The 14,689-nt window shown below is 48.2% G+C and overlaps 1 protein-coding gene across 3 annotated transcripts; it reads left to right on the forward strand.

Annotated features, from left to right (window-relative positions):
- The first annotated feature begins 1,168 nt into the window (after positions 1 to 1,168).
- On the forward strand, positions 1,169 to 14,381 carry PIGR (polymeric immunoglobulin receptor). Of its 3 annotated transcripts, XM_027695428.1 has the most exons (12): positions 1,260 to 1,373; positions 2,805 to 2,915; positions 6,188 to 6,283; positions 6,475 to 6,807; positions 6,981 to 7,313; positions 7,947 to 8,270; positions 8,664 to 8,978; positions 9,870 to 10,035; positions 10,602 to 10,720; positions 11,030 to 11,155; positions 11,276 to 11,331; positions 12,230 to 14,381. In XM_027695428.1, the coding sequence occupies exons 3-12, from the start codon at positions 6,202 to 6,204 to the stop codon at positions 12,353 to 12,355; spliced, it is 1,980 nt and encodes a 659-aa protein (XP_027551229.1). In that variant the 5' UTR covers positions 1,260 to 1,373; positions 2,805 to 2,915; positions 6,188 to 6,201; the 3' UTR covers positions 12,356 to 14,381. The 3 variants fall into 3 exon arrangements, with proteins under 3 accessions (XP_027551230.1, XP_027551231.1, XP_027551229.1); XM_027695429.1 differs by lacking the exon at positions 2,805 to 2,915 and having other exon boundaries at positions 1,169 to 1,373; XM_027695430.1 differs by lacking the exon at positions 2,805 to 2,915 and having other exon boundaries at positions 1,170 to 1,373; positions 9,873 to 10,035.
- The last annotated feature ends 308 nt before the right edge of the window (positions 14,382 to 14,689 follow it).

Consider the following 14,689-nt stretch of genomic DNA (forward strand, 5'->3'; position numbering starts at 1 on the left):
GAAGCCCCTTCCTCACCCTCTGAAGCCCCTTCCTCACCCTCTGAAGCTCCTTCCTCACCCTCTGAAGCTCCTTCCTCACCTCCAAAGCTGCACATTCATGGCAAGAAAGGAGCTCAACACCCTGAGCTAAATCAAAGGTACTTCCAAGGCTGGCTTTAGGATCTGAGAAATTTCTTCAAGATCCCAACTCCAGGTCAGGGTCCTGCTGCTCCCAGGCACAGCAGGAACAGCTGGAGCTGCCATCCTGTTCAAACTCATCAGCTTTCACTGAGAGCAGATGAGGAAAGCCCCGTGTGACCCCCCAGTTAGAAGGAATTACTGCTTTTGTATTGTTAGTACAAGGTAAAGCAGGTTAATGATTCATCCCATGTAGTACAAATACTTTCATTTTCATTAATTTTACTTTTTTCCCCCATTTCTGACAACCCCACACCTCGCAGGGAATTTGTATTTGGGCTCCTGACACACCCACAGCAGGAGAGCAAAGAAATGAGGTGGGAGATGGCAGCAAAGCTCCTGTTAATTATTTCTGATTTTAAAGAGCTTGCAACGTTATTGGTCTGCACAGACAAGACCAGCTTCATTCACCCAGACTCCTGCTCTTCCCACCAGGCTGGGGGGAGGCAGAGGGGCTGGAGAGCAGGGAAGTCAGACAGACCTGCTCTACTGGGATGGCCAATCAGGGTCTTCTTAGGGACACTGGTTTCCAAAAAAATGTGGAAAAAAACCACCTGGATGTGTCCAGTCCTTGCAGCAAGGGGCTCACCTGCCCAGAGCAATGGGAAACACAGTCACAGCTCAAGGGTGATGCTGCAGTGCCAACAAAGAGGAGGGAGCTCAAAATTAGACCCCCTAAGGCTCCCCAGTGTCTTTGTGGCAGGCACAGGCACCATCCTCAAACCAAGGCTGCCTGGCTCCTGTCCAAGCAAAAATCTGGCTGAAAGGGTTTCCACGGACTTGACCCCGCAAAGACTCCTTCCTAAAGGAGGCAGAGGTGCCCTGGACCATTTCTGGGAGCCCACCCACCCTCGGGGTGGCTGTTGTGCAATGGGGGGGGTGTAATCAGGAGGTAAATCAGAGGGTGCACCCTCGGACTGACAGCAGAGCTGGGCCAGGCATTGGCTCCCCGGCTCTCACGTGGGGTGGTGCTCACCTGCCAGAGCTTTTGGATGCTATTCCTTTAAGGCACCACAGGTGGAAATGCAGGGCTAAAGGAGTATTTAAACCAGCCTGGCAGTGCCAGTGCCCTCATCCTGCTGGGACAGGGAGGCAGGACACTCACAGAAGGTCTCAAGGTCACCAGCGGACCAAGAGTGGTCAGCCCGAAAGAGAAAGCAAGAAGCACAAAAAATCCTGCAGAAGGAACTTCAGGTGTAAGTAGTGCTGCTTCGCTGTCTTTTGGAAATGCAAAATCTTTCTTACTACCTCTTTGTGGTGGGGAAGGAGAAGAGCAACAGTCTGGAGCTGCTTTTGAGGGTTCTTCCTCATGCATGTGTAGGGAAGCAGCAGGTCTCTCTGGTGGGAGGCTGATTTCTCGTGAAAGAAGCTCAAAAGCACAGGAACAGGGTTATGACAGTTATGTTTTCTTCTCTGCAGTAGTTTTTTTAATCTTTCCTTTCTGGAAAAAAAAAGAAAACAAAAAGGATAACTATCATTACAATATTTGCATTAAGTATTAACCTAGAAAATAACAAATATTAGTAAATATTACTATAGCAACCTAAAGCTTTGCTACTCAGCTTAAGGTCATTACGGTCTTTTGAATTACAACGGGCAAATTTTGAAATTTAAGAGGAGAATTGGTGCAGTTATGTCCTAAAGGAGCTCTGAGGAGCTCTCAAACTTATACAGTTACCAGGAAGATAAATAAGAGAATGGTCTGGGCACAGTGTCCTAAAACTGAAATCAGAGAGTCCTTTCACGCTCAGACCAACAGTGAAGGTGTGGGTTTCTGCACACCTGAGTTCTCACTCTGCAAAGAAAACATTCATATAGGATTTAATACATTCCATCTGAAGCACAGAGAAGTATCACCTCCTAATTGTTCATGAATCCTGCACTGGCACTGTCCACCCATCCAGGGGCTGTACAGTGAGTTGGGCCATAAGATGTTCCTGCTCCCTGCAGTAGGAGTAGAATTATAATATATTATATATAGAATATAATATATTATATATTATATAAACTATAGAATAGTTTAATATTAAACTATAATTAAATACTTAAATTAAATAATAATCAAATAATTAAATATTAACAATTAAATAAAAATTAAATAAAATAAATAATTAAATAGAATTAAACTGTAGAATAGTTTAATTCAACTATAGAATAGTTTAATAGTGTCAAAGTTGGTTTCACTTTCCAGTCCAAGAAACAAGTGAGCCATGACACTCTTATCTGAAAAGCAACAAGCTGGTGCATGGGATACCTAACACCATAAAGGAATATAAAATTAGGTCACATGTTGATGAATCTAACAGCTTAAAGGAACATAAAATTAGGCCAACAGCACAATCTCAGCTGGGATTTCAGTCACTGCCATGAGGGATGTCCGATTGTTCTGTTTAATTTCTTTTCTGGAATATATTGCTCATGCAGGGCAGTGTTTAACTGACAAACAGTCTTAGCTAGGAGGGTCACAAACACTGCAGAAATTCCTAAAAACTGCTGATTTCTTCATATATCTTGATAATCTTCACTAAGTTCTGCCCAGGTATCACAAAAGGAGCACCTTCTATTTATCTTTTCCATATTGTGAAGGAGTTTGCAACTGGAAATGTTTATTTTCTGCATGTGTTTAGGTCAGCTTGATCTTTTATCTGAGAGTTGATTCCTCATTCTTAACTCCATGAAATTGGGGTGAAATGGTGGCTTTTCCTCGTCCCACTACAGCAAACAAAACTCACAGTAAGGTAATACATGCAGTGACCTTGATGAGCAAAGTAAAGATGGGGATAACCCAGTCCTGTGCAGGAAGAAATCTGTTGCTGTGCCCTTTTTTGGGAGCAAAGAGGTCTTCAGCACCTCCATAAATCACCCCTAGCATAAATGCCAGTGCTCCTCCTCACAGTACAACCCCTCATGCTGGTCTTGCTTTAAAAGGATTTCAGGGAGGGGAAGATATTACCTATATATGGAATATATATATCACCCATATGTTATTATTTCTTCAACTATTGGAATAACAGCAAACATTCCACAAAAGAGAAGGGCTCCCAGGCTGGAATGACAAATGGCACGACCAAATCCTCGTGTTTTGTCCATCCCACTGCACGGCCTTGACACTGGTCATTATTAAGAGCAATAGTTAATAGCTAATGGATTGGACTGTGCTGATCCCTGGCAACTTCCATGAGGAGCTCTGAGGAGCTGGCATGCTCCTGGTGCAGCTGAGTCAGCAGAATTTGGGAACTGGACTCTGGTGTTTCATACCCACCCAGAGCAGCTGCTTGCTCATGTTTGCATAACTCGGGGATCAGGCCCTGATCCCTTCCCAGTCATTATAAATCTGAAGATATTTCTCCCTAGGACTGACAGATTCCCAAAAGCACAAGAGAAAGGCAGGGAAGGTCTTGTCACGGCTGAGGTTTGGAAGAGCCAACCTGGTCAGAGAGCACTTGCAGAGGAAACCCTGGAAAATATCAAAATGCAGGCAAACAACAGTGCTGGAAGGGAAGGTGATGGTCCCAACCCAGGTCAATCCCATAGTGCTGAACCAGAAAAGTGTCCACACACAGTAAATTAGGAAATACAGACAGGTCTCCTACCACATCTCCTGCTGCCTGCAAAGGCACCATCAGCCACTTTCTGTGGACAGACACACTGAAGACATGTCTATCTAAGAAAGAGGGACTGACCACAGGGTTTGAGGGAGTGTCTGACCTCCCCAGAGCTTTACACACAGCATTAAAATGTCTTTATCACTCAGTGGAGGTGCAGTGAGGTTTAGAGCACATCTCCCCTTCCATCTGCAGAAGCACCAACACGAGCCACTTACCTGCACTCCCTTTCACATGGGCTCAGCAGCCTTTTCTCCTCCCTGGAGCTCTGAGGTTTGGACCTTCTGCTCTTCAGCCAACGTTCTTTGAAAGCCATGAGGAACAAGAGCTCTTTCACCAGCAGCTTCATGAGATTCTCCTCCAGCAGCTCGAGCAGCACTTGCTCCTCGCGGAGCGACCAGCAAAGCTCGTGACACCCCTTCTGTGGGTTTAGGAATGTCACTGTCCTCGTGCCACACAGCACTGGAGGCAGGGAGGGGGTTTCCAGCCATCCAGGGGAGGTTCAGCGCAGGTTTTTACGTAACAAAGTGGCTGTGCCTGCTCAGACCTGCTCTACCTGGGAGTTTTCAGCATTCCTTCAGGGAGCAGGGGAAGGTTTTAACAGCATCTGAGACAACAGGGCTGGAGGCAACTCAGAGCTGCAGATGCTGGTTGTGCAAGAACACAGGAACCATTGGTTTTGGTAGACAAAAGTGCACATGCGTCCCCAGAGACAGAGAGGGAAAAATTCCTTCCTGCTCCAACATGCTTATGAAGACCCTGGTGCCACCACTCTTGCACACCTCTCTGGAGACAGCCATATCTTTGTTCCAAAAAAGAGATCTTGGTAAGCCTTCCCTACCTGATGAAACAACATTTGGGTCTGAAACCCAAAAATAGTTGATTTTTTTGGAGGAGAAACCAGAATAAGAGATTACTCAAATGTCACCAAAATGGGAAGGCTGAGCTGGGATCATACTTGCACCACAGAGAGAGGGCTGGAGGGCAGTGAGGTGACCATCAGCCAGAGGAATTGCTAGTTAGCCAGGGGCAAATATCAAGGCCCTCTTTGTGCCATATTGTTTGCTTTCTGCAGAATATGTCGTGTTTATCTTGCTGGCTACTGCTGGGATATGTATGAAAGAGCATTTTTCATGCTCAGTGAGTTAATTATTAGCCATGGACAAGTAGCCATTGAGCAAGTGGGAATCACAATACAAGGAAGAAGGCACAACAGAACACCTTTCATCTTAACAGGGAAATAAAACCCTTTTTTCTTCTACCGGGAATTACCCTTAATAAAAGAGTGTCACTCGATGCCCTGAAATCAAATTCCTCTGATTGTTTATAAAGATTTGCCTTGGCACCTCTCATCATCTCTTATGGGTCTCTTCCAGCTCCGTGTATTCTATGAACTTGGAATAGGCAGGGAGATCAAGAGCCGTGCTTGGGAAATGCACATTCCCACCACTGCCCTGGGCAGTGTCCAACAACACAGGCAGCTCAGGCCAAAGAAAACAGAGTCAATTAAGAGCCTTGGTTTCCTCCGAGCCATCACTCTGTCCAAAACAAAGGGAAGGTCAGAAATATTCATCCTGAAGATTATGGATGTATTTCAAGAGATGCAGCTTGGTTTGTTATTGCCCGTCACTGGGTCCTGGCCCAGGGTTAGTTTGGGTGCAGTAGATTGGACAGGTGGAACAGGGCTTTACTTGGTTAAAGTCTGATTCTTGGAGGAGCAGGGCTGAGGTAAATCCCTGCAGCTCACTAAGCTGCAGCTGAGGAAAGGGGAGAAAAAAAAGTAGAGGCGAAAATATTACTGTTCTTCTCTTTCACGTGTCCTTGAAGAGACCAGGGAATCAAAGAGCAGGAATTAAAAACAGGCTTCAGTCAGGAACTCTGCTCTATGACAGAAGGAAGAAAGTTTTACAATGAGTGTGGTGAGGCACTGGAACATTTTACCCAGAGAAGCTGTGGCTGCCCCATCCCTGGAAGTGTCCAAGGCCAGGTTGGATGGGGCTTGGAGCAACCTGGGCTGGTGGAAGGTGTCCCTGCCCATGGCAGGAGATGGAACCAGATGAGCTTTAAGATTCTTTGCAACCCAAACCATTCTATGATCCCTGCTGATACCATCCTATCTGCTCTGAAAAGTGAGGCTTTTGGACCTCCCTCAGATCCAGCACTTGGAGTAATCCATCACCATCATTGCACATGGACTGAAAACCAAAAATGAAGAGACCCACAGGCAAGAACAGAGTTATCAGCTTCCTCTTTCCCATTAAATTCCTTGACAAAAGCAATTAAAAAACATATTTCTCTCTCCTTCAAGTAGCCACCACCCTCACATCCTCCAAGCAAAAAAGATTTAGATGACAGAGCTAAATTTTGCGAGTGCGGTTACTCACCAACTTCTGTGTCTTTTCCAGGGAATGCAAGAAAAATGGCTTTGCTAGCACTCATCTTCCTCCTTGCCCTCCTCCCAGCTGGATCTGCAAGAAGCAAACATGCCCCCAAGGCAACAAGTAAGTGTGACTGGCCTGGGGCACAGCTCTTGTGGTGGCACCTTCGGGGAGCAGCTTCACCTCACCAGTGCCCACCACTGCCACGGGACCTTTTCGGGGCACCTGGTGCTGAGCAGCCCTGGGTCCACACTCACCCTGGGATTCCTGAGCTGGGTGGCAGAGGTGACATTTACAGCCTTTCCCTCTTGCAGTCCTGAGCCCCGTGTTCGGGCCGCGGCAGGTGTACGGTGTGGTCGGCGGGTCGGTGACCGTGAAATGCTTCTACCCCCCCACCTCTGTGAACAAACACGACAGGAAATATTGGTGCAGGCAGTCGGGCAGGAGCTGTGGGACTGTCACCTCCACCGGTGGCTATGTGTCCTCGGGCTTCAAGGGCAGGATCTCCCTCACTGACTACCCAGAGGCGGAAAACTTCCAGATCAACATCTCCTCACTTGCGTTGACGGACGCCGGCACTTACCAGTGTGGTGTTGGTGACAATGGCAGAGGGCTCTCCTACAAAGTCACTCTGAGTGTTTCCCAAGGTAATTACAGCTTTGGGGCTTCTTAAAATGTTATATTCTCTTACATTCCCCACCCCTCTTTTAAATAAGATCTCCTGTCCAGTGTCTGAGAGCTCAAGGGGCTCCCTGCTCTCAGCAAACAGCAGTTTTCATTCCACGGGCAGCAGGCCCTGACTGTGTCTCTGTATGCACAGATCCACCTGTACCCGAGGCAGCTGAGCTCTTCTACGTGAAGCTGTACAGCACCTGGACCGTGGTCTGCAGCTTTGGGAAGGAATATTCCACCTGGAGGAAATACCTGTGCAAGATGGAGGGAGACGATTGCCATGACATCATCGACAACCAAAACGGTGTCATCGATGAGGATTTCAAAGGGCGAGTTCTGCTGAGCCACGAACTGTCTGCAGACGCAGTCAACATCATGATGACTCAGATGGACTGGGAAGACGCAGGCTTGTACCGGTGTGGGGCTGGTGAATATGGGAAAAATGGAAAATCCAAGGAACTGGATGTGTTTATCTATGAGGGTAAGCTATTCCCAGTGCATTTTAGACTTCATCTCTGCTTCTCTTTAGAAGCATTGATAGCAATCTCACTTTATTTAACAAGAACTTTAATTTCCCTTTGCAGGCTGCTATTATCCTATTCTTCATCTAGATACTTCTTCCTATTTATTTAACTGTCTGTAATGCACTAAACCATCACTAATAAAGCTTGTGTCAAGGCTTAGCTTTCCCAGCAGTGGCTGGCTATCTTCCCCAGCCCAAAACTCCAGGAGACAAATTCCACCTCCCAGTTTGAGACAAACAAACTGTCTCTTCAAGTCTTGATTCCTTAAATCTCAATATGACCGATGTAGAAAGGAGAAGACCTGCCCTTCCTCTAGCAAAGGGAAAAAAGCTTTGAAATGTCCGTACACAAAGCCAATAAGCAACCAGTGAACCTGGGGAAAAGAAAGGCCTGACAGACTCTTTAGGATCAATTCCTGGCAGTGCCAGGACAGTCTCCTCCTGCTGGCTGCACCCCCGAGCTTTGCCTAACCTTGCGTTAGCTATAAGGGCTTTGTTTGGTCTGATAATATTTATTTTCTTGGAAGACTGCATGTCTCACATGGACACAAGTGAGGCATTTGTAACTGCTCATGTCATTTTTATCGACAGACAAAAACTTCCATCAAACGAAGACCAAGGTAACCGCAAAAACTGGAAGTTCAGCAACTTTCGAGTGCCTCTATGACCCTCTGAAGAAATCCTCAGCAATTATCTGGGCCAAGTGGGAAGCTAATAGATATAACTGGATCATATACAGCACAGGCAATGTGAGGCCACAGTATGAGGGAAGAGTGGCCATGATTGAGAACCCAGATAACAGGACCATCACCGTCATCCTGAACCAGCTGAGTGAGGCAGACAACGCCTATTACTGGTGCATAACAGCTGAAGCGAAGGACCAGCAATCCTCAGCTGAGCTGAAGGTCATAGAAGGTACGAGGTGGTGCTTTGGCAGTTCTCTGCCTGCTCAGTGGGTACAAAACGACCTCCTAAGCACCACAAACCAGCAAATCTGGCTTTTGGGGAAGAGACGCGAGATCCAAGCCTGAACTCGCTTCAGTGGCTCTAAAATTGAAACACATGGTTTCAGTTTTGTGAGAAAACACTCACAAAAATTTCTTGTGCAAATATTTCTTAAGCCTTGCAAAAAAAAGCCCCCCAGCTTTCACCCCAGAGATGCATAAAGAGCATCCTTAGCATTAATTTAGTAATGTAGGGAGCACTTTCCCTCAAAGATCCATCTGCAGCAGCACCACTACCTGCTAGCTACCATTCCCACCACTGCAACCACTAACACCAGCCTTGATGTTCCATTTGCCCTTGCAGGAGAACCTCAACTGTCAGGAGAGAAGAAAGTGGAGGCCCAAGTGGGCTCACGGGTCGATTTAACTTGCGCCTACACGTGCGCCTACTACTCCTTCGAGAAGTACTGGTGCAAGTGGAGCCCCAGCGGCTGCTCCATGCTGCCAGCTTCTGATCTGAGCCAGCAGGGGCCACAGGCAACCTGCAGCACTTCCAACAGGACAGTTATCCTGAGCTTTGACTCGGTGACGGAGGAAGATGCAGGGTGGTACTGGTGCGGGGTGAAGAGCGACGGCGTCTTCGGGGAGACCATGGCAGTGAAGCTGTCTGTGACCACAGGTGAGCCCCAAGGGAGAGATTTTCCTGCTCTCCCGGGCTGTGGATCACGCTGCCTTGCACCGGGGGAAGTCCTCTCGGTAGCCACTAGGTTGCAGCACCTCAAAACACAAGTGCTGTACACCCGGGCAGCCTCCCAGCGAGGTGCCAACATCACAACTTTGCCATCAGTGTTTTCATCCACTCATTGGTTTTGGCTTCCTGGTCCCCACCGGTCTAAATCTCACTTCCTTCCACACCAATTTTACTGTTACCCCCGTCCTTCCTAATTATTGCTGTTACAATTTGTAGCATCATTTAGTTTCAGCCACATCTTCACCAGGTGAAGAACTGATCTGGTTCAGAGACTTATCTTGCTCCAGGGAGCTTCTTATCTTAGGAAACAAGTGTGCAACAGGGGAGGAAAGGCTAACACCAACAGCAGGGGGCTTAGTCTCAGCTTTGGTGCAGTATTTTGGAAGTAAGGTGGTTTTTCTCTTGGAGGAATATTGTTAGAAGCAGAGGAAAAAAGCAGAGCACCGGATATCCCATATTTAGACATCCTAAGTGGATGATGGTCAAAGTGAAAACCTCATTTCATTGCCTTTGGAGGTCAAGGAGATAGAAATAAAAGCAAAGCAACTATTCAAAACTCATTCTGGAAACATTAGAGGCAGAACTTAGAAATGCAAGACTTTTGAAAAAGTTTATAGGCAGACAGAGCCTGCTTGAGATTTCTGCAGCAAATTATTTGGAATGAGATTATTTCAGATCTCAAACCCCCATTTTAAAGAGCCCCTCATGCAGAGCCAAAACCCACAGCAGCTCCACGTCCACCCAACACATCCAGCTGGTTTTTGTGTCCCCATCTCCATCCTGCTGCTCACTAACCACACTTCCTTCCCTGGGATACAACAGGAAGGGATGCCAAGCACAACCCAGAGCTCCTGGATGTTGATGCCCCCAGCCATGCTGAGATCCCCAACCATGTTGAGTTCCCCAACCATGTTGAGCCTGGCCCTGGACCCCGAGGAGGAGCCTACAGTGATTCTGGGGTGCGAAGTGGAGCCGCCCCAGCAAGGTTGGTTCTCTCCTTCCCCTGTCATTGATAATTTTTGTGAGGTTTATATTAACCCATTGTGGGTTTGTACATCGCGTGTGTGGTTTAGCAACAAAAAAAGTTCTTGTCCCAAAAGAACTTTGCTCAAAACATCAGAGGAAAAGAAGAGGGAAAAGTTCCAGCAAAGGGCAAGATGACTTAAAATTACTCTGTAGTTCAAGAAAATGGTATCAGAAGGGAATGATTAGATAGTCCAGATACAAAATAACTACTTGAAAGTACTTCTGTTAGTACTGGAGAAATTTCCTTCACACATTTATAACCAAGCTGCTGATGCAGCTATTTTGGCACAACCTCTATACTATATATATATATACATATATATATATAGGCACAGCTATATAATATATATATATATATACTAAAAATATACTATATTTTTATTTGGCTTTTTTTTAATTTTATTAGGATCCAGTTCATTAAGTGAATTGCATCAGGCTCGCTCAGAGTTACCATCCCATACAGATTTAGGCTGCTGGACTTTCAAATACATCATTTTTAGTGATCTGTCTTTCCCTCTATTCCAGCTCTGATCAAGACCATGGCTCCAATACTCTTGCTTTAGTGCTGGGCCCCGTTGCTGCCCTGCTCCTGATCATTGTGACAGCTTTTGCCATCGTTAAATACAGGCAGATGAAGAGATCTGGTGAGTCCCTGCCTTTCTTGCCTCTCAAGAAACATCAGCAATATTAAGATGATGTGTCTTTGCTGGGCTGAGCTGCTCTCCTGGTCACCCACCATGTGATGGGCAGGGAAGGGACCTTGCTGGTCCCACTGACCCCATCCTTGGAGCTCCAACACCCAGGACAGAGTGCCCAGCTGAGACAGAGCCCACCCCTGGGTGTGCTTTGCACCTTGTGTCCCACAGCATCGCCTGGCACAGAGGGTTCAGGTGCCAACGTGCTCCTACCAGCTCTAAAAAGAGGATTTATTTATTTTCCCCCTCTCTTACCAGACCTGGTGTCCATTGGGAGCTACAGGACGAACATCAGCATGTCAGACTTTGAGAGTGTGAAGGATTACAGTGCCAGCAACAGCGCCTGTGTGAAGGAGAGCCAGGAGACTGCCATGGGAGGGGACGGTAGGGTGCTAGCTCCAGCCCCCCCCGGGGTCAGGGGTCTGCAGAAGGACCCCACAAAAGCCACAGAAGTGCTGCCCACCACTGCCCCCCTCCCTAACACCTCCCTTTGCCTCCCTGCAGAGTTCACCACCAAGGACACCCCGGAAAGTGCTGCCGAAGTGAAGAAGGCAAAAAGGGTAAGAGAAGGCAGGAGAGAGGCCACTGACCTGGGAGACACAGCCACAGCCCTCCAGTCTCTGCCAAAGGGGCTGCCTTCCTCCAGGGGCCTTATTTATACCCAGGTGCTCTCCATCTTACCTGGATTCAGCACCTGCTGCAGATCAGCCTCTGTGGGAAGGACCTTACCCCTTTCCTGACCCCATGTTCTAGTGGAGACAGTAACAGCACTCACCTTGCTTCAAACAGTAAACCAGCTCAGCCCCAGGTTGCATCAGGAGAGTTGGGGTTGTTACCATAGATGTGAAACACTGGGATAAGCAGTTGGCCAGAAAACAGAGCACATCCCACCTTCCAACCCTCCCACACGTGGGCAGTGGTTCAGGGGGCACAGGTGGGCAGGGAGGGCTCTGCCATTGCAAGGGCTGTGACTTGTTCTTGTGATCCCTGCCTTTCCCTGCCTCTACTTTTCCCTGCCCTCTACTCCCCCCTCTCCCTTTGGGGAAGGTCATGGTCAAGTGGCAGCACTCAGAGCAGTAGCTGAAGGTGCCAGATGCAAGCCTGTGTTTTTCCAAGTCCCTACGCACAGGTGAGATGTGGGTGTTGTAAGTGCCAAGAGCTGGACTGGAGCAATAAAGGAAAGAGGAAACCAGTAAAGCCTGGCAGCTTTAGGACAGGGAGCTGGATGCCAACACACAGGGACAGGCTTGCCATGGAGTCCCAAACCCACAAACACTTGGGGTCTTCCCGGGGCCGAGCAGAGGAGTGATGCTCATATCAACACTGACATGACCCTCTGGATCCTCCCACTCATCCACTCTGCCCGTGTCATCCTGAGACCCTCACAGCCCACAAAATGCTGCCACGTGCTGCTGGCCATCCCCAGCCACCTAACTGTGTCCTCCTGTCCTTCCCCAGAGCTCCAAGGAGGATGCTGACCTCGCCTACTCCACCTTCCTCCTCACCTCGGGCAGCATCGCTCAGGGCAGCTCCGGGGGGGACAGCACTGCCCTGGATGTGTCCCCCTCCCAGGAGCAGGTCTGAAGGTCAGGGATCGAGAGGAGGCAGCGACTGGGACCGGCTCTACCTTAAGGATCACACCAAGCCATCAGCAAGCACACACACTGTTCAATGCTACCACGATTTGCTATAGCTTGATCTCTTTTTTTTTGCTTAAATTCAGCTTCGAGCGGTGATTTAGGAGGAATTGTTTGATGCCAAATGGGGCTGGGCTGGAAGTGCAGAGTCTGAGTGAGCAGGTTGGACTGGGAGACCAAGTGGCTCATCCCACCAACAGTTCCAACAGAGTGGGCTCTCATAGGGCAGAAGGCACATTTTAAAAACGTCCCATTTTCTTTTAAAGGCAGCTGGAAAACCCTTTAGAACAGCATCTGATGCTTTTGATTCCTCTAAGCTTTCTCAACCTGAGGGCAGCACCTGCAGGCCAGACATGGCCTGAAGTGTTCTCATGCACAAGCAATAAAGAATATCAGTGGCTTTCAGCAGACCAGGGAACTCAATCCGTGGGAGAGCACGGGGAGATCACACCCAGACAGACACAGTGAGGGTGGGACAAGCTGAATATTCCACAGATAAAGCAATGTAGGAAGCAGCAATGATGAAGAAGTGATGAAGCAGAGAAGCAATTTTCCCTGAACACCAGGAAGGGGATAGGCTGGTGCCTTACCTGAAAAAGAGGGCTGTGGAAGGGTTTGACAGGGCCAGGGCAGAAACTGCACAGGAATTCAAATTCCTGACCTTGTGCTGCTGAAGTGCAGCTCTGAGACCAAGCCATAAAATATAAAGACTGAGAAGCATCACCCTGGGTAGGGTCTGATGTGACTGTGTTACAGTAACACCACACAATATTTCTGGTTTAGTAAAGTATTAGCTGCGTTTAAAAAAATGAAAACAGTGTCACAGCTCAGGGAGGTGCTGGAAAATGGCTGTTACCTGAGAGACACTGAGTTTCACCAAGGATGAAACACAAATTATTCCTGAATCATGGACTTCCCCAGAGGGCAGCAGCCCCAACAGCATTTGTGTTTTCACATCCCCAGTGCAACAGTCATCACCTCACCGATAGCAAGGCTGGGACCTCAAAGGTCAGGTTACAGCTCACCTACCTCCTCTCCAGGGCTCCATCCCCTCATCAGGATGGTGGGAAGGGGTTTGGATGTTGGAAAAGGTGTGGAGGGGCCAGGACAGGTCTGTGCCTGCCCGGAGTTGCTGGAAGTGAATGACTGACGCTGCTGGAAAGTGTCCCCGGGGCTGAGCAGTCACAGAGCGGCAGGAGAACGCTGAGGTTTGGAAACTTCTGAGAGGAGAAAACCCCTTTTGCTCTCCCTTTGTGAATCCACTTCCTCTTCAGCCTGCCCAAAGGCACCCTTCCCCAGCTCCCACACTGCCCTGGGAGCAGGTGGGATGAGCTTAATTCCCGGGAGAGGAGCAGGAGTTGAGAAAGGACTGAGCATCCTCTCAGCCCTGGCAGCTGCCTGCCTGAGACCCCTGCTCCTTCCCACTGTTGACACTTCCAGCTGGCACCTCAATTCCAAAGGGGAATGGCCCTGGGCTGCTGCTGTGCTTTGCAATGTAAAATCCCTGGTTTTGATGGAAGCAGCAAAGCAGGCGTGGGTTGGGGCGTGCAGCACTCTGCACAGGCTGGGAGCAGTGAACAGGATCAATAGTCAGGACTGTGACAGCATAAGCTGAGGACGTGGAATAAAACCCACACATCTCACTCAAGCTGTGATCCAGAGCCCTTCACAATCCATGGAAAAGTCCACAGGGAGCTCACCTGACTCTTCACCAATGTGTCAGCTGATTTTCAGAGGTCGGTGGCGAGCTGTGGTATCTCACTGCATCACAGCATCATTCCCAGTGATTATTCTTTAACAGGGAATCATGGTATGGGCTGTACCTGTGGGGTCTTAAAGGGTTGGTTTCAAGAGTGATGGAGCTGAAATATCACTTTTCAGAGCCTGGAGGGATGTATTCACCCTGACGCCTGGACAAATGAGAGTCACTGAAAAAAAAACCATAAGAACGCAAATTAGAAGAATCAAAGCCCTGAGAGGCTTCCCTTTGGCCTAAACAAAGAGCTGAGGAAGGACAGTGAGCAATCAGGGAGACCTTTCCTTTGAAAGTGAATCACCAAATCTGATTTGATGCCAAAAGCCTGACCAGGGTTCTCCTGTGATGGAGATTAAACCAAAGCAGGAACTCAGTTGTCTTTGGGGACACAAGGACCTCATTCTATGGGAACAAAATCCTGCTAAAGAACCTCTTCTGCAGTTAAAGCATTCCTGGTGTCACCTCTGTAGCACCATCAGCAGTAGGTTGCCCAAGCTGGGAACAGCCAGCCCTCCATCCATCCTG

This window comes from Neopelma chrysocephalum, unplaced genomic scaffold, assembly GCF_003984885.1.
Source record: "Neopelma chrysocephalum unplaced genomic scaffold, ASM398488v2 Primary Assembly neopelma1_100, whole genome shotgun sequence".
Taxonomy (NCBI): Eukaryota; Metazoa; Chordata; class Aves; order Passeriformes; family Pipridae; genus Neopelma; species Neopelma chrysocephalum.